The sequence below is a fragment of the Oncorhynchus mykiss genome, chromosome 8, assembly GCF_013265735.2.
Source record: "Oncorhynchus mykiss isolate Arlee chromosome 8, USDA_OmykA_1.1, whole genome shotgun sequence".
In the NCBI taxonomy this organism is placed as follows: domain Eukaryota; kingdom Metazoa; phylum Chordata; class Actinopteri; order Salmoniformes; family Salmonidae; genus Oncorhynchus; species Oncorhynchus mykiss.
Genome location: NC_048572.1, coordinates 58,158,852 through 58,181,342, shown reverse-complemented (window position 1 = coordinate 58,181,342; position 22,491 = coordinate 58,158,852). Strand labels below are relative to the sequence as shown.

The window sequence follows — 22,491 nt, the reverse complement described above, 5'->3', positions numbered from 1 at the left end:
TGGTTAGTTGGCTATTTGTGATGCGCAATTGTCATCATTTGCATCAGGGGCGTAGACATGGATGGGCCTGGGTGGACACAGGCCCACCCACTGGGGAGCCAGGCCCTGACAGGTCCCTCGATCAGATTGATGTGGGTTAAGCATGATTGTGGACTTAGATCATTACATATTTTGTCTTTATTCCATTGACAAAAGTGTGATTTTGAGAGTGAAAATCATCTGAAAAATCTATAAGACACCTCATAAAAACTAGAGTAAAACATTGTATTTTTTGCACAGGGTGCCTTTCCTTTGCTGGGTGGGCCGCTTGGGAACAGTTTTGCAAAATTAGACTACACCCAGCTATCTGCTAGGAAGGTGCCATTGAAGGAGTGGGTGACTTTTTCCCCTCATTTCGTTTTTTGGTGGCTATACACAGCTAGAGATGCAGGTGTCATTTGGTTAGCTAGCTGGCATGATCTTGAACGACTACTATCCAGTTAGCATATCTCTTATGTTCGCAAATTCACTGTGGTCACTCTACTCAGAATAACTGATGAATTTACAAACGCGCAACACCCGCTGAATATGACCAGTGTCAGTAAACGTAGGCAGAAAAAGTTACAGTTAGTCAAGAACGTTCTAGATAACATGGAAACAGTCTAACCAGCTCTAACCAGCTCTAACCAGCTCTGCTAGGTTTTTGTAAAAACGGTCCCACCCATTAAGTCAAAATGTGATTGGTTGATTCCACTGTCACTCCAAAATGTTGCCCTAATTCAGTCAAATGGCAGATGCCTTTATCTAGCTTCTGATGGCCTAGCCAATGACTGACTTAGCTAACTAGATTTACCACCCCCGGTCTTAGTCTTGAATCGGACTCGATTTGCTCCGGTCTTAGTCTTGAACCGGTCTCGCTTTAGGTCATCTCGAACACAACACTTGTTAAAAAAAATAGGATTTTGAATGGAAATAAATTGTAGGTCCCCACAAGGATAGTAAAACATCTGTGTGTGTCTGTGCGTGCGTGCGGGCATGTATGATGTAATCTGTCGAGTTCTACATGCAATCTACATAATAGAACAGTTTGTATACAAGCTCTGTCTAGACTATGGAATCAGGGGTAAAGTAGGAGTCCTGATCTAGGATCACGTCCCCCCTGTCCATGTGTGATCTTATCAATCTGAAACGAGAAACTGATCCGAGATCAGGACTCTTACTCTGAGACACTACGTGAATATGGCACATAGTCTTATTTACACACAATCTAGCCCCGTTTTCATTCAGGTAGCTACAACATAAAGTGTTCAATACAGACCTGCATGTAGCCAGGTAGAAGAAAATCAAAAAAGAGAGGATAGATCATCAATCACACTGGCAACATTATCGTCCCCAGAACAATTACCTAGGATCTGATTCAATTTCTTCAGTCTGTATGAGAGAGGGAATGGGGGAATGGAGAGAAGGTGAGAGAGTAGAACAGAGAGAGAGAAAAAGAGAGAGAGATAGCAGAGGACAGTGAAGGAGGGGTGAAAGCGGAGAGGCAGGAGAACGAGAGAGAGAGACAAGGCACTCTCTAGGGCAAGGCAACAGAGGGAGAGAGAGAGAGAGAGAGAGAGAGAGAGAGCCAAGGCACTCTCTAGGGCAAGGCAACAGAGGGAGAGAGAGAGAGAGAATGCCAAGGCACTGTCTAGGGCAACAGAGGGAGAGAGAGAGAGAGAGAGAGAGGGAGAGAGCCAAGGCACTCTCTAGGGCAAGGCAACAGAGGGAGAGAGAGAGAGAGAGAGAAAGAGAGAGAGATGAAAACAGGAAAGCAAAACAGAATTGCCAACGGTAGGTTTGTAGTGCTAAGCTGACATGGCTAACCTAGTGAAAGAGTGTGTATATATTGACAGAGGGGGGATTTGGCCGACACACACTCAGTCGTCCTGTCAGCTCGCAGTACAGTGATCAGATCGCACTGCACAGACCAAACCCTATTACAACCATAGAGAGACATCCTGTAGTCTGATGTACAGATCGGACAATTCTCAACCTCTCACTGTCATCCCTTCTGTTGCTGTCAGTACAAAGGAGATCCATCAAACATGGCATCACCCACGTGAGGGGGCAGGCCGGGCTGGGTTACCTTAGCCAATGTCGCTGCACTGTTGCTGTTTGTGTGTGCGTACGTGCATTTAAGCCAGCCAAGTCAATCTTTTGTGGATCATGTCCTTGCTAGCGGTATTGTCAGTAGAACGTCTGAAATGACAAGAAGCTACATTCATTTCCTCTGGCTCTATTACTTTTATATTTCCTTTCTTTTACTGCTCTGGCATGTGCTCCAATCCTCAAACATTATTCACTTCTAAACCTGAACCTAGTTACTGCTTCCCTCCCCACATCTCAACTTTATGGCAGCAAGTCTCTACATGAAAAATGTCAGCCCTGAAGGTTGCCTCCCCCTAATCCTGACCCTAACCCTAATCCTAACCCTAAAACTAACCCTAACTCCTAATCCTAAACCTAACCCCTAAACCTAATCCTAACTCCTAATCCTAACCCTAAAACTAACCCTAACTCCTAATCCTAATTCTAACTCTAATCCTAACCCCCGATACCTAAAAATCCTTTTTCCTTGTGGGGACTGAAGAAATGTCCCCACTTGTCTAAATGTTCTTTGTTTTATTATCCTTGTTAAAGCAAACCACACACACAAAGCCTTTGGCAGAGAGGAGCAGGGTTGACACAAGCCCTCTTGCTGTAATGAGGGGTTACAATTCTGCGTTTGACAGAACCCATTCCTCTGAAGACAAAAGCTGAGACACATTGCCACCCCCGCAGACACACACACATGCAGTCACAGTCACACACCCTGGCACAGTCACTGACACACATACAAACACGCTGACACCCAACCACAAACACGCACACACACACAAAGTGAGACATGCTGGGCAGCTCTCCTCTGAACTGCTGTGACCTTGCAGGGGGCTGTTCTGTGCTTTGTGTGTGTGTGTGTGTGTGTGTGTGTGTGTGTGTGTGTGTGTGTGTGTGTGTGTGTGTGTGTGTGTGTGTGTGTGTGTGTGGGTGTGTGTGTGTGTGTGTGTGTGTGTCTGCATCTTGGGGGGGCATAACTGTATCGGTGAACTCCCCCTCTCACATCTGAAGAACAACAGGGGCCAATGAGATTGAAGGAAAAAACAAGAGAAAACAAATAGGGGAGAACAGTAGCAGACCTTGAGGTGTCCAGCTTTGCACAGGCCACTTGTCAGTTAACCTTTAGCCTACCATTTCCACGGCCTGTGGGAATCTAATTAACATAATAACAAATCCCCAGCAAGCTCTGTCTGTTTAAGCTAGAGATTGTTTTTTTTGTTGTTGCATGGGCTGCGTCTCAATCCACCGCGTCCGCCGATATCGCCCTTCCGCATCTGCGGTGAAAGGTAGCTAGAGGGGTGTTTGTCAGACCACCCGAAAAATCGGTCTTCTCACAAAACATCTGTAGTGTCCTAACGGTTTGGCCTACACGATGGTGTCCTCCGTTTTGCTCTAGGATTCCCAGAAGCCTCAAAAGACTTGTCTGAAGGTCCCGGTTAAAGAAATAAATGGAAGTATTTATGGAGATAGTTTAGTGCCTAATATAAGGGGATAAATACATGTCAAAAAATATATAAATTAGTTTCCTGATCTTTCTTATACGGCGCCTTTGGAAAGTATTCAGGCCCCTTGACTTTTTCTACATTTTGTTATAGCCTTATTCTAAAATTGTTTCGCTCTTTTCTTGAGTCAATCTATACACAATACCCCATAATGACGTAGCAAAAACTAGTTTTTAGAAATTTTTGCTCATTTATTAAAAATTAAAAAATTAAATATCAAGTATTCAGACCCATTACTCAGTACTTTGTTAAAGCACCTTTGGCAGCGATTAAAGCCTTGAGTTTTCTTGGTTATGATGCTACAAGCTTGGCTACACCTGTATTTGGGGAGTTTCTCCCATTCTTCTCTGCAGATCCTCTCAAGTTCTGTCAGATTGGATGGGGAGCGTCACTATTTTCAGGTCTCTCCAGAGATGTTCGATCGGGTTCAAGTCCGGGCTCTGGCTGGGCCACTCAAGGACATTCAGAGACTTGTCCCAAAGCCACTCCTACATTGACTTGGCTGTGTGCTTAGGATCATTGTCCTGTTGGAAGGTGAACCTTCACCCCAAATCTGAGGTCCTGAGTGCTCTGGAGAAGATTTTCATCAAGGATCTTTCTGTACTTTGCTCAGTTCATCTTTTCCTCGATCCCGACTCATCCCCGGAGTCACTGCCGCTGAAAAACATCCACACAGCATGATGCTGCCCCCACCATGCTTTACCGTAGGGCTGCTGCCAGGTTTCCTCCAGCCGTGACGCTTGGCATTCAGGCCAACGAGTTCAATCTTGGTTTCAACAGACCAAATAATCTTGTTTCTCATGGTCTGAAAGTCCTTTAGGTGCTTTTTGGCAAACTTCAAGCGGGCTGTCATGTGCCTTTTACTAAGGAGGGGCTTCCGTCTGTCCACTCTACTATAAAGGCCTGATTGGCTGAGTGCTGCAGAGATGTTTGTCCTTCTGGAAGGTTCTCCCATCCCCACAGAGGAACTCTAGAGCTCTGTCAGAGTGACCATTGGGTTCTTGGTCACCTCCCTGACCAAGGCCCTTCACCCCCGATTACTCAGTTTGGCCGGGCGGCCAGCTCTCGGAAGAGTCTTGGTGGTTCCAAACTTCTTCCATTTAAGAATGATGGAGGCCATTGTGTTCTTGGGGACCTTCAATGCTGCATAAATGTTTGGGTATCCTTCCCCAGATCTGTGCCTCAACTAAATCTTGTTGCGGAGCTCTATGGACAATTCCTTCGACATCCTGGCTTGGTTTTTGCTCTGACATCCACTCTCAACTGTGGGACCTTATATAGACAGGTGTGTGCCTTTCCAAATCAAGTCCAATCAACTGAATTTATCACAGGTGGACTCCAATCAAGTTGTAGAAACATCTCAAGGTTGATCAATGGGGCTTAATTGCGAGTCTCATAGCAAAGGGTCTGAAAACAAATGTAAATAAGGTATTTCTGTTTTCTATTTTTAATAAATTTGCAAGCTTTTCTAAAAACCTGTTTTTTGATTCGTCATATGGGGTATTGTGTGTGTAGATTGATGAGGATTGTTTTTTTCATCCATTTTAGTATAAGGCTGTAATGTAACAAAATGTGGAAAAAAGGCAAGGGGTCTGAATACTTACCGAAAGCACTGTATCTCTCAGATATAGGACACTTCAGAACAAACTTCCTTTAGATTTTTTATTGTTTTTGCCTATGTAGTGAATCCCTTATTCAATGCGTTTCTATTGGCTAATAGCAGTAATGCCAAATTCAATGTTTAACCCAATATCTGTTTTATATATATTTTTTGATACCTTAAGGGGTCTTAAAATTCCAAATCAACTAGCTAAATAATCCTTGGTATGACCAACTAAAAAACAACTTGACCAACTTATTAAATTAAATTTACCACCTCGATAACCTCTTTCTTTGTTAAAGAACACCAGAGCAATGCCAAACAACATTTCTTCACCCCTCCTCTTCATCTATTCCCCCTATCATCTCTCTTCGCCAATGTGGAACATAGAGCTGGACCAATCAAGGATCGTCCACCTCCTCTTCCTCTTCCCCCTTCTCTCTTCCTCCTGTCTTCTCTTCCCCGATATCCAGGCCAGAGCCTGGCCAAGGTACAGGGCCAAGCAGAGCAGGGCTCCCCAACCTCCTGTGTTCCCCTCTGGAGAACATCAAACACACGGTGGTCTGTTTCATGCTCCCGGCACACCATCACGGCTTAATGCTTCAAGAGACTTGACTATTGACACCATCATTTTAACAACTCCTGCACGTCCACCAGACAGTCTCAACACACACACACACACACCAATGCACAGCAGCATGCTGACTTTCAACTGCTGAGGATTTATTACGAGACTGACAAACATACGCACGCACACACACACACACACACACACACATGCTCAAACACCCATGTTCACACACATCAACGCCCAGCTCACAGACTTTGAACTGCTGAAGGATTTATTGCTAGACAGACAGTGAGACAGACAAAACAGACAGACAGTGAGATAGCACAAGTCCTTTTATCTAACACACATCTATCTATCAGATGTCTATAGCCGAACACATTGCCATATGCTAACATTAACCTTCAAATGGTCCTCATTAATCCTAATCTTGAAATCAAGTACACTTAGGAAAAAAGGGTTCTTTGCAGACGGATAGGGTTTTACTCTGTTTTCATCTGAGGAACCATTTTTGAAAGACGAGGGCTCTTTGTAAGGTAAAGGGTTTTTAACCTTTAACATCCTAAGAACCCTGTTTGGAAGAAAGTGTTCTTTGACGATTCTTTGGAAAGCGTGAAGGGTTCTACAGAGAACAACCCCTTCTGAGTCTGAATGAGCTTTTTTTATTGTAGCGTGCTTTCTGTGATTTTTCAGTCTGTGAGAGTGGTAGAATAGGAGAGAGTATGATTGAACCAGCGGTGTGTTATATGATAGACAACAAATAAGCCAGATTTACCCAGTGTTGATTTATCTGTGTAACATTTCAACTGTTGATTCAGGAGTTACATTAACGTAACAGTCAGTGATATAAAACGTTAGCAACCAGCCCAGTACCACGCCACACCATGTATACAACAAGGGCCCCGGTGAACAGTGTTTTTCAGTCCGTGTGTGACGGTGGCAGGTAGCCTAGCGATTAAGAGCGTTGGTGCCAGTGACTGAAAGGTTGCTGGTTCAAATCCCAGACCTGACTAGGTGAAAGATCTTCCTGTGCCCTTGAGGAAGGCACTTAACCCTAGTCGTTCTGGATAAGAGTGTCTGCTAAATGTTGCGAATGTAAAATGGACCTGTTCCTAGGTTTATTGTATCTGGACTTTACTGGCTTCATGGGGGAGTAACTTCAAATCATATTGATCTTAAATTGGTCAGCACACATACTTTTTTTTAAACAATACATATTGTATTGTATTAACAAAACAGATGCTCATCATTTCTCAATAAAAATGGAAAATGTTTTATATAGAGTGCTTATGTTTAAGTCCCCACAACAACAACAACATACTTAAATGCATTCGTTTTTGAAACATTACATTGAGATCCTGTAAATTCCCATGAATTCCTATGGAGGCTGTTCCTTATGAGGAGTAACATAATGGCGGACGGTGACATCTGAACAGCGCCCCCTTTCAGTCATCTAGTGAATACACATAGTAAATCATTTGTTCTATCTAGCACCAAAAGAGTTCCCCCTACATGGCTCTACTTAGCACCTTTTTTGTCAAAGAGTATAAGCAATCTTCACTCACAAAAGAGAAGGGAGAGTCAGTTGAGGAAATCTTCCTTCAAAATACATTTTACAGTAGTTTAAAAGCTCTACAACATCCGTAGGCTACAATACTTAATAGCATTTGCCTCATAGCATGTTGTAGTTGACTAGTTTTGAGTCGTCAGCTGGTCCTCATTGTTGCGCCAGTGTGCAGTGTTCCAAATGTCCGTATTTAACCTCTGGGCTGAGAGCAGTGTGTAAGGGCAGCAGACACACAGACACGATTAGCATATCATTAGCCCCCAGTCTAAGAGGTGAAATTGAGCTGCCCACTGGGAGCGTGTGTGTTGTTCCTTCATGCTTCACACCACAGACACACACACACACACACACACACGAGTTTGCGCAAGCGTGCACACGCATACACACGCCACGTGCATACACAAACACGCACGGACAGGCTGGTCACTGGAAATAGACGGCAATTTCGGACGTTTGAAAAGGTCCTAAGAACATCAATATATGACTTCCTAGTCGCTTACAACAACAAAAAAGGCCTTGCTTCGGGCACGAACTCATGAGGCACGGAGCTGAGCGTGCTGTTTAGACCACTGCGCTACGGCAGCTCACAATGCTCTAGAACGCCGTGGAAATACGATGAATACTGATGATACCAAACACGTCGTTTTGTCTTATTTTGTTGTAGCCCTTTCCTGCAGTCGCATGACCAGAGGTGCCCTCTAGTGGACCTCATCGATGGAATGTTCATAATATTTTTCAGGATTTCATCATTAATAAACATGTATTTATTTTTCAGCGCTCATTGGATTCGCCTTCCCTTTTGATTGCCTTCCCTATATCTGTCTGTTCCTCTGTTACATTCCCATGTCAGTTATAGAGTCGTTTTGTTTCCCCTGTCCAGACTCTGTCCATGTTCTGCTTCATGTCGGTTGTTTGTTAAATGTTTACTCCCTGTACTTGCTTCTAGTCTCCCAGCGTCTGTCCTTACAGAATGCTGACACCACAATTTGAAGCACCAGGGAGTTTTTGTTTGATTTTGTTGGTGACGTCGGGTCCGGGTGCCACCACCGATTGAACCGCCTCAGCTGGCTCATCAGGATTCCACGCCTTAGCTTGCTCGAGAGGTCTCCTTGCCTCGGTGGCTCGGCAGGCTCCCAACCCCATGTCATGCCTCTGCAGGCTCGTCTGGCTCCCCTGCCTCTGCCGGCTCATCAGGCTCCTACGCCTCAACTGGCTTGTCAGGCTCCCACCCCACATTATGTCTCAGCTGGCTTGTCACGATCCCAAGCCTCAGCCGTCTCGTCAGGACCCCACGCCTTAGCCGGCTCGTCGGGCTTCTACGCATCAGCCGGCTTGTCCAGCACCCATGCCTCGGCCGGCCCGTCAGGCTTGCCAGGTGGGACGCAGTGCGGCACCCCGGGGGGGGGGGGGAGGGGGGCACTGTCACGCCTGCCCCCGCTCCCCCTCTCTGACGCTCGAGGGAGCCAGGTTGCCCATTATTACACACACCTGTCACAATCATTACGCGCATCAGCGCTCATTGGACTCACCTGGACTCCTTCACGTTTTGATTGCCTTCCCTATATCTGTCTGTTCCTCTGTTTCATCCCCGTGTCAGCGTTATTGTCGTTTTGTTTCCCCTGTCCAGATGCTGTCCGTGTTCTGTTTCATGTCCGTTGTTTATTTAATGTTCACTCCCTGTACTTGCTTCTTGTCTCCCAGCGTCTGTCCTTACGTTGATGTTGGGGTGGTGCCGGAGATGATGAATATGAAGTTGAACAATTCTGTTAAGCCTTCCCCAAACCATAGCTCTAACCGTAACCACTTGGAATGAAGACCTAAACTGTTAACCTTTTGAAGTTGTTTCTGTTTTAACCCCGTAACCATGCAGAACTAATGCGTCAAAAATAGCTATTCTTCCATAATACGTTGAATTTCGAAGGGAAACTATGACATCTTGTTGCTCACAAAGGCATGCACACACACAAACACACACACACACACATACCTCTCCCAAGGCTAGGGGGCGCTATCCTGAAAAGCGTGATAGTCAGGGCATAAGTGCTTGAAGAATGGCATGAAAACAACAAAGACAAGGTTACATCAAGTAACAGCAGAGGTGACTAAGGGCTAAACAAAATAGACCAGACACCCAATGACAGCTTTGATGAATCAAGGTCTGAAATCTCATTAATTTCCGTCGATCAGTTTGATAAACGTCATAATGTCATCTTCTCAAAGACAAAACAATCGTTAAGCCATCATGAGGGTAATGAGAAAGAGGGACAGGGTGTGTGTGTGTGTGTGTGTGTGTGTGTGTGTGTGTGTGTGTGTGTGTGTGTGTGTGTGTGTGTGTGTGTGTGTGTGTGATGAGGAATGATCCACACAAAATCATTACCTCCCCTCACAGTAAACACAGTGAACATCTGTGATGATAATCAGGCATGATAATGTGCACTTTACATTACATAAATCTTACACAGTAGGCTAGTAACACTAGAAATACACACTAAAGTAGGATTTATTGATATGTAATTATTATTTACAGTATTACTTACATGTGTATTTCAGTGTTTTTACTAGGTCCGTAATGGAAAGTGGACTCCTCAAAACATCTGCTAACCCACTGCTCATGACTATGCTGCCTATCCTGTCATCTGACGATGCCTCTTCCAATCAAAACTGAGAAGGAGAGCGGCTGTGTCTGAATAGTATTAACTACACTCCTTTCCTTGTGTCCTTTACTCCACAATCAATGATCTGACAACACCTGCCAGGTCTAAGCAACATGGTGGAAACCTATTCTAGTCCCTTCACCAACCAGAGATAAAGAATAAGGACAGGAGATTTCCCTGTTCCTACCCCATGACCTGACCAGGAAAAACTCCAGGTCCTAATGATGACAAACAAGAAACAGTAAAAGCAAAGGTGTCCATATTACAGTATTGAGACCCAGCCACCAGCTCCTATAACCAGACTCGGTCTCAATCTTTAAGTCTTTATTGAAGACTCATCTCTTCAGTAGGTCCTATGATTGAGTGTAGTCTGGCCCAGGAGTGTGAAGGTGAACGGAAAGGCACTGGAGCAACGAACCGCCCTTGCTGTCTCTGCCTGGCCGGTTCCCCTCTCTCCACTGGGATTCTCTGCCTCTAACCCTCCTTCTCCTCTCTCTCCCAGAGTGAATCACAATGATGGACTTGGTGTGCAACCTTGAACCAGCCTCCGACAATACATTAGTCTGATCAAGCCCACAGTCTTACTGTCCCTGCCTGGGAAGAAAGAATGGCCATGATGCAACATTCAGGTGTCTCATAATTGGGAGACTACTTCACTGAGCTGTTTAATATGCCAGAGAAAGACATTGTTTTTGTTAGCATGGAGGGCACTGATATAAACTATCTCTCCCATTCTCTCTCTCTCTCTGTTTGTCTTTCTCACTCTTACTCTTCTCTTTGTTTCTCTCTCACTCCCTTGCCCACTCTGTTGCAGTCTCTCTCCTCCTTCCTTTCTCCTCCTCTCATCTCTCCCCTCTCTCCCTCATTCTCTCTCTCTCATCTCATCTTTCTCTCTCTCACTCTCTCTCTCTGACCTCAGACTAGAGTAAAGTCCACAGCACCAAAAATAAGAAATAAATCACGTACTGTCAAGACAGATTTGTTCTCAACACCCTATGGATTAGTCATGTCAAAGAAAAAGGGGTTGTCACTGGCGTTAAATCCGCCCATTGATTTACACGGTATGGTTAATCAACTTGATTAAGACTGTCCCATTAGCACAGCGACCTCCCGGCTTTATGATGTATGGCTGCTGACACGTTCACCACATTACATCTCTCTCCACATGTCAACACAGCAACATTACAATCACTTCACGATCCCATTTTATCTATCACATCACATGACTCCTGTAAGCAATCACAATCACATAGTGGCTGCATTCCAAGCACTTAAAAAAAAAAAAACACACCTTCTCCCCTCAGCCCTCAAATTAAGTGGACACTTCTGAGGACGTATCATGACGTCTGACGAGTTGACACTTGCAGGGCAAAGGGGCGGGGGAAGAATGAATTCATTTTAAAAACGGGCCGCTCTTGCCCCGGAATGTGTCACTCGTTCATCCCACAGTTGTGTTTTCAGTCATCATGGAACTGCTGCGTGTGCCTTATATGCGCTACAGTCAATTATGATTGCATTGCATATTTTAGCTAGAAGACAAGGCATCCGCAGACATTGAATGTTAGCCATCCTACTATATCAGGTCAATTGAAAATGACAATGTATAATTGTGACGTCGGGGAAAGTTATGTGAGCAAGTTAACGTTTCCAAAAGCTAACCAAAGAAAAACAGCATTCATTTTATGTGACGTGTTTGAGCCGTCACGTGTAATTAGTAGCACAATTTCTAACTTATTTACATTTGTTTTTACTTACAATTGTATGTTGACTTCTCCATATTAACGTTGGCTTTAAGTTTTTGGCAGACTTTTCTTAGCGGATGTACAATCATCGCGAGTTGAATTATGGGTAGTTTCAGGCCTCGAAGTGAACACAACTGTACACTCGCAAACTCGATCAAAAACGAGGGCTGAGGGGTTTACGTTGCCAACTTCCTTTGCTTGGCTAATCATTTGTCCAACGACAAAGATGGCCGCGGGGATTCCCCCAAGGGCATAAAACGAGGGTAAGTGGAGGAGGGTGTGTCTTTTATGACTTTGAAACGCAGCCCCATAGTGATAAACTTTAGCATTAGGCTATGGATTGAGCATAGCAGTAAAAATATATTTTCAGGAAGAGAAGTACTTGAAAATATATTAGCATTAGAAGAAAGTACATAATATTACCTCTATAATGCTAATACTACTGTAAACTATGGTTATCGGTATATATGGAATACTGTATGTACCAATAGCCTACATTTGGATCTAATCCTGAATGCGGTCTATTCCACAAGTTACCACCGGCTAAATCTATGACGTTAAAATGCCTATTTACTCTGTTCCATCTGACTGCGCAATCCACTGTCTCACCAGCCCAGCCAGGCAATTTATCAACTTGATCGACTGGGTCGCTTCCATAGATGCAGAACAAAAAGACTGAACGACTGAGTCGCTTCCATAGATACAGAACAAAAAGACTGAACGACTGGGTCGCTTCCATAGATACAGAACAAAAAGACTGAACGACTGGGTCGCTTCCATAGATACAGAACAAAAAGACTGAACGACTGGGTCGCTTCCATAGATACAGAACAAAAAGACTGAACGACTGGGTCGCTTCCATAGATACAGAACAAAAAGACTGAACGACTGGGTCGCTTCCATAGATACAGAACAAAAAGACTGAACGACTGGGTCGCTTCCATAGATACAGAACAAAAAGACTGAACGACTGAGTCGCTTCCATAGATACAGAACAAAAAGACTGAACGACTGGGTCGCTTCCATAGATACAGAACAAAAAGACTGAACGACTGAGTCGCTTCCATAGATACAGAACAAAAAGACTGAACGACTGAGTCGCTTCCATAGATACAGAACAAAAAGACTGAACGACTGGGTCGCTTCCATAGATACAGAACAAAAATACTGAACGACTGAGTCGCTTCCATAGATACAGAACAAAAAGACTGAACGACTGGGTCGCTTCCATAGATACAGAACAAAAAGACTGAATGACTGGGTCGCTTCCATAGATACAGAACAAAAAGACTGAACGACTGGGTCGCTTCCATAGATACAGAACAAAAAGACTGAACGACTGGGTCGCTTCCATAGATACAGAACAAAAAGACTGAACGACTGGGTCGCTTCCATAGATACAGAACAAAAAGACTGAACGACTGAGTCGCTTCCATAGGTACAGAACAAAAAGACTGAATGACTGGGTCGCTTCCATAGATACAGAACAAAAAGACTGAATGACTGGGTCGCTTCCATAGATACAGAACAAAAAGACTGAATGACTGGGTCGCTTCCATAGGTACAGAACAAAAAGACTGAATGACTGGGTCGCGTCTCTGGCAATCGAACCAATAGAACAAACAACCAGCCGGCTTGGGTAGCAACCCTAGATTTGTGTCGGGACTATATCTTGTGGAAGTAGGAAATAGTTTGAATAAATTAATCAACATAACATTTTTTTATGAAAATATGTTAATCATTATTTGAATATGGTAACCCGTTGTAAAAAAAAGTGATAATGCCCTCGAAGCCGGTGTTTGGAGGAGATATAGACACGGGTTAACAACACCCATGTTGTTAATTATCAATTCATTATTATTGCAAGTGTCCTGCGTTGTGGCACATTGTCTTTGAATTGTAAATAGTTGGCCAGTGCATTGAATATAAGTATTACTCCCTATGGTATCTGACTTTAACCTACTGTATATTATTTACTGATCGCTTTCTCAATGTGGCTAGAGTGTGGACTGCGGAGCCAGCACAGTGTGGTAACTAACCACCATGGCCACGTCCCAAATGGCACCCTACTCCATATACAGCGCACTACTTTTGACCAGGACCCATAGGACTCTGGTCAAAAGTAGTGTACTATATAGGGAATAAGGTGCCATTTGTGACAGTCTATGCATGGTGAATTCCTGGGAAGGCACACATATAATCAGCTGTGCTGAATGCTGACTTGTGACTGTGTCTTTGAAAAGAGCTAGCTCTGACATCACAGTGCAATACACACACAGCCAGTGTGTGAGGTTAGTGTGTGTATCATCATATTTGCGCGGTTATGCTTGTGGTCAAGTGATCGTCTGGCTAGCGGGAGTTTCCTGGGAAGAGAAAGAGAAAGAGAGAAAGAGAGAGAGAGAGAGAGAGAGAGAGAGAAAGAGAGAGAGAGAGAGAGAGAGAGAGAGAGAGAGAGAGAGAGAGAGAGAGAGAGAGAGAGAGAGAGAGAGAGAGAGAGAGAGAGAGAGAGAGAGAGAGAGAGAAAGATTTTTTTTCCTCAGCAAGATGAAAGATATTCATGATCAATACTGGCTAGATCAGAAGAAGTACTGCTGGCACCGATTGCAATAGGAAGTCAATGAGGGCTTGTTGACTTACTGTTTATATTAATCCAAGGTGTGGTTCAATTTGAAACTGAAATGTTCTGCTACACTGAAATATTTTCAGAGTGCTACAAAATGTAAAGGACAATATTTAATGTACATAGTTTTAAATGTCGCATGTTTAACTTGTGCCACTGCCATATACGACAATTCATATCCTCAGCAATAACACTACTGAACATAGCCAACCGTTTCTAAGGGCGTGACAAGGAATCCTGAGGCACAATAACTATCAATTGAACCTGCAAACCTGAGTGAACCTAAGTAGCCTAGTCTATTTGCAGGGGATGGGAAGTTTGGGGTTCTGGTATTGGAACATAATTTTTATCAGACAGGTACTTACTACCAGGTTAGCTATTTCTCAGAACGGTTAAGAATCCATAGTTGCTGGTGGTCAGGTGGTCAGGGGCGTTACATATATTTCGTACACAAACAAAGTCAATTCGGTGCGCAAAGCATCATTTTAGTGACAGAGATTGGCTAACCTACCTGATATTTCCGACTGGGGCACTCCTTTCAGACTAAAACCATTGCCGTTGTAGAACTGTCGGATATCCGAACAACTCTGAGCTTTTCCGCTCCCGGTATCCCCGAATCCCGGGACCGTCAGGGCGCAAAGCACCAGAGCTATAACCACCGCGAAATCCATCATCCAGTAGTACAGCCACACGGCCAAGTGCAAATCCGAGAGAGAGGGGTGTCGTGTGATTGAGTTAAGTCCTAAACAACGGGAGACATCCACTCCCGCTGCCCCGATAGCAGGCGCTCGTCAAAACTTCTCAGTTGCGTTGGGCTTCGCTATACTGTCGTGGTTGGTTCGCTGCGTCCTGTCTCTGCGCTGTGCTGCACGGAATGAGAGGGAGTGTGTGTGTGTGTGTGTGTGTGTGGAGGGGGAGAGCAGTCCCGTCTCTTCTCTGAGCAGCTTGCAGGCCTTTTTGGACGCGGTGTAGATAAATCAACCACTGGAGCAATTTCACACAAATGATCTGCGCCTCCTCGTAGACAGTTCCGTTAACAATGTGCAGTCACCTGAGGAAAGGCAATAGAAACATGATTAGTGAATTTAAAACATGAATTTACAAAATTCCAGAAAATCAACAGGTGACATTAATGGAAAATAACGTCACTGTATGGTATTACCGGCGATGACAGCCCATAAGGCAGCTTTCAGCGGAGGAGAGCCCGGTAAAACGGCAGTAAGGGAGACCGTCAAGTCTAGTTCAAGTTAATGATGCTCTCCCGGCGCTGCCACTCAGTCGAATGAGGAGAAGGAGGCGGAGAGTCAGAACGAAAGAGAGAGAGAGAGAGAGCGAAAGAAAGAAAGAGGGGGGAGAGGGAGAGAAAGAGAGAGGCACCGACTGCTGGAGGACACCGCGGAGCTCGTGACTGCGACGGAGCTTCCCCACAGGATGTTGCATCAAACCAACCGTTGATCGGGCCAATGAAACGGACTTCATTCCTCTGGTGGCGTGTGCCACAGACTTGCGAAACGGCCTTGTTTTGGCGATGAGGACGCTAAACCGTTCTGAGATCAGCAATAGCCCCTAATGATGGGTAGTTAGGTTTGGGTGGTTGGTTAGCTGTTCCCTGGGGCACCAGGCCATCCTTACTCACTTGTCTGGTCTACTTGGGTAAATTCCTAGATCAAGTTCGTTTTTAGGGACGTTTTACGCAGTATAACATATTTTTGAATGATTAAATGCAATACAGAAAATACATTAGCTGAGGCTACATTGGACATGTGGACTTATCCATGCATGTGTAAAGTACACTCCAAAAAAATGATGGGTTAAAAACAACCAAGTGCTGGGTAAATAGTGGACACGTTTGATTATTTTTGGCCCAGACAGTTGGGTCACTTAGTTGTGGATCATAGCTCAACAACCCAAGGTCAGATCAGACGACTGGACATGTGGCTTAGTTGCTATATTTCTTTTTGGCCAACCGTGAGAGTAAATGTCATCCCGGTTAATCTGTCCTGTTGTATTGTCAACACATGTTAAGGTTGAGCAGTGACACTTCTGTAGCAATGAGGTGTACACAAGTTGAGTTCCTGAGTACCTACAGTATGTGTGCCCCAATGTTTGGATAGTTACCACTTTGACATGATATTGAAACAATAATGTTATTAATTGTATATTAAAATGTGTCATGTGCAAAAATATTTTCAGGAAATGTCAACTTGCAGTGTACAAACATGATGAAAAGTAATGACATTTACTCTCATGGGTGGCCCACAATACCTATTTGAAAGCGTTCAGCAGAGGAGCGTCCAGTAAAATTGCAGTAACGGAGATTGTCCAGTCTAGGTCACTTTAATGATGCTCTTCCGGCGCTGATACAGTCAAATGAGGAGGAAGAGGAGGCGGAGAGTCAGAACGAGAGAGCACGTGACAGAGGGGCCACAGCACCTGAAAATAACCTATGGATGACATTAAAGATGCACTTTGCAGAAATCGCTCTGCCATTTCCTGGTTTCAAAAATTCGAATAGTTTGCCTTATTTCAGTTTGTGACAAAACAAGCAGTCATTTTGTGGAGAATCATTGTACCATCTAAACTGCTGTGATATATATTTTCCATAACCAAGAAGAGTGTATATGTAACAGTATAACTTTAGACCGTCCCCTCGCCCATACCCGGGCGCGAACCAGGGACCCTCTGCACACATCAATAACAGTCACCCTCGAAGCATCGTTTACCCTACTACTTCAAGGTCTCAGAGCAAGTGACGTCACCGATTGAAACGCTATTTAGCGCGCACCGCTAACTAAGCTAGCCGTTTCACATCCGTTACATACGTTCAGCTGTTTGAAGCTGGTGTACAAAACCGAAAGTAAAAGACACAAAAACGAAACTTCAGAACGGGAAGCATAAAAATATCACACATTGAACAGATTTACCACTTCTTAGACTTGCTTTAAATGGGAATTACATATCTATTACTCACCTTTCTATGTCAATTTGGTCAGGTCGCCCAAAAGGTTACATATTGTAGCTTTAAAAAGGACCCATCTGCTGGATCAACCCAGCATGAAAGTGTTTAAAAACCCAACTGATGGTTAAATGAACACATTTGAGTAATCCAAAGGCATGGCCTATTGGGGGCGTGGCTTTCAGATAGTTATTTTTGGCTCACAAGTGAGAGTAAACGTCATTCATGTTCATGATGTTAAGTTTTTACAGTGCAAATTTCAATTTTCCTCAAATATGTTTTGCAAATTACATATTTTATTCTAAAATTAACAACATGATTTGTTTCATATTATATCAAAGTAGTAACTATCCCAACATTGGGATATGCATAGAAACTCATACTCTCTTGCCTTATCACCTGTCTTGGATACCCGAAGAGTTTTCTACATTTCAGTTTCACAGATTTGTATCTTTTTCCAATCCCCCTTCTGTCTGTCTGTCTGTCTGCCTGCCTGCCTGCCTGTCTGTCTGTCTATCTGTCTGTCTCTCTGTCTGTCTGTCTGTCTGTCTGTCTGTCTGTCTGTCTGTCTGTCTGTCTGTCTGTCTGTCTGTCTGTCTGTCTGTCTGTCTGTCTGTCTGTCTGTCTGTCTGTCTGTCTGTCTCTTTCTCCTACCATCTGTCTCTCTCTCTCTCTCTCTTCTTCTCATGCCCCTCTCTTGGCGGCGTATCCCTTTGTGTGGTTATGTAAGTGTGATGTCCGTGTATTTTTAAGGGCAGTACACGTGTGAGCGGATGCGTCAGTGAGAAAGCGTCCCACTGGTTCTCTCGCCAGCCGGCTGTGTAATCACACACTTCAGTTCTTTAGTCCTTCGTTCCTCTCACACCTTCCTCTCTAAAGCCGGTCTTACTCAACGACATCTCTTTCTCGGTTGTATCTTTTTTTAGCTAACAGATCGAATGGGGCTCAATGGCCAGTGAAGCACAATAAAATACATCTCTACCGGCTTACTTGCACAAAACCATACTCTGAAGTGCACTGTATAATGATATAAATGTCTATCATTGAATTGGAACATCCTTTCCCTTGTTTTATCACAGTCTGAAAGCTGGCCCTCGCTGAGATAGAGTACCCTTAACCATTTGTACATCGTTACAACACTGTATATATACATAATAAGACATTTGTAATGTCTTTTGTTTGGAAACGTCTGTATGTGTAATGTTTACTGTTCATTTTTATTGTTTATTTCACTTTTGTATATTATCTACAATGTTAACACAATGTTAACACATGTTAACACGTTTCCCATGCCAATAAAGCCCCTTGAATTGAAATTGAACTGAGAGAGAGAGAAAGGGAGAGCGAAAGGAGGGGTAGAGAGAGAGAGGAAGCAGGGCTAGAGAGAGAGAGAGGGGGGGAAGGAGGGCTAGAGAGAGAGAGGAAGGGGGCTAGAGAGAGGGGGAGAGAGAGAGAGAGAGAGAGGGAGGAGGGCTAGAGAGAGAGAGAGGAAGGGGACTAGACAGAGAGAGAGAGAGAGGGGAAGGAGGGCTAGAGAGAGAGAGATGAAGGGGGCTAGAGAGAGGTGGGAGAGAGAGAGAGAGAGGGGGAGAAGGGCTAGAGAGAGAGAGGAAGGGGACTAGAGAGAGAGAGAGAGGGGAAGGAGGGCTAGAGAGAGAGAGAGGAAGGAGGGCTAGAGAGAGAGAGAAAGAGAGAGCGGAAGGAGGGCTAGATAGAGAGAGAGAGGAAGGAGGGCTAGATAGAGAGAGGAAGGAGGGCTAGAGAGAGAGAGGAGGGCTAGCAAGAGAGAGAGAGAGAGAGTTAGGAGGGCTAGAGAGAGAGATGTACATTTGTACAACACTGTATATATATAAATATAATATGACATTTGTAATGTCTTTATTGTTTTGAAACTTCTTTATGTGTAATGTTTACTGCTCATTTTCATTGTTTATTTCACTTTTGTATATTATCTACCTCACTTGCTTTGGCAATGTTAACACATGTTTCCCATGCCAATAAGGCCCTTGAATTGAATTGAATTGAGAGAGAGAGAGAGAGAGAGAGAGAGGAATGAGGGCTAGAGAGAGAGAGGAAGGAGGGCTAGAGAGAGAGAGAGAGAGAGAGAGAGAGAGGGGAAGGAGGGCTAGAGAGAGGAAGGAGGGCTAGAGAGAGAGAGAGAGAGAGGAAGGAAGGAGGGCTAGAGAGAGAGAGAGAGGAAGGAGGGCTAGAGAGAGAGAGAGAGAGAGAGAGAGGTGACAGCAGCACAATTAGACCCAACCAAATCATGAGAAAAAAATATATAATTACTTGACACATTGGAAAGAATTAACAAAAAAACAGAGCAAACTAGAACGCTACTTGGCCCTACACAGAGAGTACACAGTGGCAGAATACCTGACCACTGTGACTGACCCAAAATGAAGGAAAGCTTTGACTCAGTGAGCATTGCCTTGCTATTGAGAAAGGCCGCCGTAGGCAGACTGTCACGTTCTGACCTTTATTTCCGTTGTTTTGTATTTATTTAGTATGGTCAGGGCGTGAGTTGGGTGGGCAGTCTATGTTTGTTTTTCTATGTTTTGGGGCATTTCTATGTTTTCGGCCTAGTATTGTTCTCAATCAGAGGCAGGTGTCATTAGTTGTCTCTGATTGAGAATCATACTTAGGTAGCCTGGGTTGCACTGTTTGTTTGTGGGTGATTGTCTATGTTGATGGCTTGGTTCAGCACAGTCCATATGATTAGCTTCACGGTTGTTATTTTGTTGACTGGTTTTGTATAGTGTTCAGTGTTCACTACTTTCTTTATTAAAGATTGACCATGGACACTTACCACGCCGCGTATTGGTCCTCAGATCCATCTCGCCTCTCCTCTTCAGATGAAGAGGAGGACGGCCGTGACACAGACATGGCTCTCAAGAGAAGACAGGCTATGTGCTCACTGCCCACAAAATGAGGTGGAAACTGAGCTGCACTTCCTAACCTCCTGCCCAATGTATGACCATATTAGAGAGACATATTTCCCTCAGATTACACAGATCCACAAAGAATTCGAAAACAAATCCAATTTTGATAAACTCCCATATCTACTGGGTGAAATTCCACAGTGTGCCATCACAGCAGCAATATTTGTGACCTGTTGCCACTAGAAAAGGGCAACCAGTGAAGAACAAACACCATTGTAAATACAACCCATATTTATGCTTATTTATTTTATCTTGTGTCCTTTAACCATTTGTACATTGTTAAAACACTGTATATATAATATGACATTTGTAATGTCTTTATTGTTTTGAGACTTCTGTATGTGTAATGTTTACTGTTAATTTTTATTGTTTATTTCACTTTATATATTCACTTTATATATTATTTACCTCACTTGCTTTATATTATATATTATTATTAATTGAGAGGAAGGAGGGCTAAAGAGAGAGCGAGAGAGGGGGGAAGGAGGGCTAGATAGAGAGGAGTGAGGACAAAAGAGCTCTCTCACAGGGCAGGAGTGAAAGACAGGAGAGGACGAGTGAGATAGAGGAAGACAGGGGAAGACTGAGGGAGGGAAGGAAAGAGAGAGAGAGAGAGAGAGAGAGAAAGTGTGCCATATGCCATAAATAGTCATATCCATCCTACCTCATGAATCTATTTGTGATCCTCTGATAATGTTTAGGAATACATTAGCGACGGTCACTCTATTCTTAGGTGTTCCATGTGACTTGATCACTCCTAACATTAGCTACAGGCCTCACATATCACAGTACACCCTCAAATAAATAGTCACACCCCCCCCCCCCCACCCCCCTCTCCTATAACACATAATAGTTATTCTTAGTGGAAATGAATTGCTATTGCAACATTAATTCTCCTGCATTGTAATGCCTCATTTGATTGTCTTACTTTGTAGGTTTTTGTTTTACTTTGTAGTTTACTTTGTAGATATTCTGTGTCCCACAGGCACGGCCTTTGGGACACAGTTCTAGTTACCCCACATTGGCTACTGTAGACCGAGCAAAATGCTGTGAGGTACCGTCCAGACATCTTTTTTTGCCTTGTTTTTCCCTTTCCCCTCGCCTTTATCCTGTGTGACTTGCTACCCGAGCAGAGTGTCTCACACATGGCCGTAGGTTGGTGTGTGTGTCTCAAGTTTCTGGTGGGAGGACGGACGGGTTCGTAGTGTCGGCAGGAACAGAATGAGTGTTATCGAACACCGCACACATGGTTTCCATTATTAGGAGACGTCCTCCCCTCGTCGAAAATTGCACTTGTCTTTTCCTACCAGCAATGACTTTGCTGATAGCCACTTTATTGAGGCATAATGTGCTTACTGTGATATGTGGTCGTCCCACCTAGCTATCTGAAGATGAACGCACTAACTGTAAGTCGCTCTGGATAAGAGCGTCTGATAAATGACTCAAATGGAAATGGAAATCTGCTCAAGAGTGTGTTTGCAGGTCCATGTGAGTGTTTATCAAACACGTGTGGCCCTAGGTTGGCCCTTGGTTGGCCCTTGGTTGGCCCTAGGTTTGCCCTTGGTTGGCCCTTGGTTGGCCCTAGGTTTGCCCTTGGTTGGCCCTAGGTTGGCCCTAGCTTGGTCCTTGGTTGGCCCTTTGTTGTGGTATATATGGACAGCTTGATAGGGAAGCTCTCCAGTGGTTGGTATGGGGGTTATGCAATTAACGTGGGTTAAAGCCACAACACAGGCATGTTGTCTCCAGGCTCCACCATTGAAGTTTTATTGGGCCTGACCATAAAAGCCTTCCTAACGAGTAGCAGGATGCAGGGTGTGTGTGTGTGTGTGTGTATTTGGTTGGTTGGTTGGAGGGGGAGGTGAGGGGGAGGAGGCGGGAGGAGAGAGGCCCAGGGGGTGAGAGGGTGAGAGGGAAACACACATCTTATTACATGACAGGCATTTTTAGGGAGTGATATACTGTTCTTTATAAATTATACTGTTCTAGTAACCTCAAATCATAGAGTTAAAAACATTTTAGGATTAGTCAGACGCGCGCGCACACACACACACACACACACACACACACACACACACACACACACACACACACACACACACGGTGAGCGGATGCTCTCTGTTTCACCCCAGGATTACACCTAAGGAGAGGTTAAGCCAGCACACAGGCATTTACAAATAAACCCCACTGATGGCCATAGCTGCTGCTCTGAGTGTGTGTGTGTC

The 22,491-nt window shown here is 44.2% G+C and overlaps 1 protein-coding gene across 1 annotated transcript in view; it reads right to left on the bottom strand.

Moving 5' to 3' along the window:
- LOC110530232 (glypican-1) overlaps positions 1–15,696 on the bottom strand; it is a 102,737-nt gene extending 87,041 nt beyond the window's left edge. Inside the window, exons 1-2 of the mRNA XM_021613129.2 lie at positions 15,534–15,696; positions 14,883–15,422 (exon numbers count right to left, since the gene is read on the bottom strand). Coding sequence (XP_021468804.1) covers positions 14,883–15,045 — 163 coding nt within the window. The 5' untranslated portion in view covers positions 15,046–15,422; positions 15,534–15,696. The remainder of the gene's footprint in view (positions 1–14,882; positions 15,423–15,533) is intronic.
- Between the last annotated feature and the right edge of the window lie 6,795 nt (positions 15,697–22,491).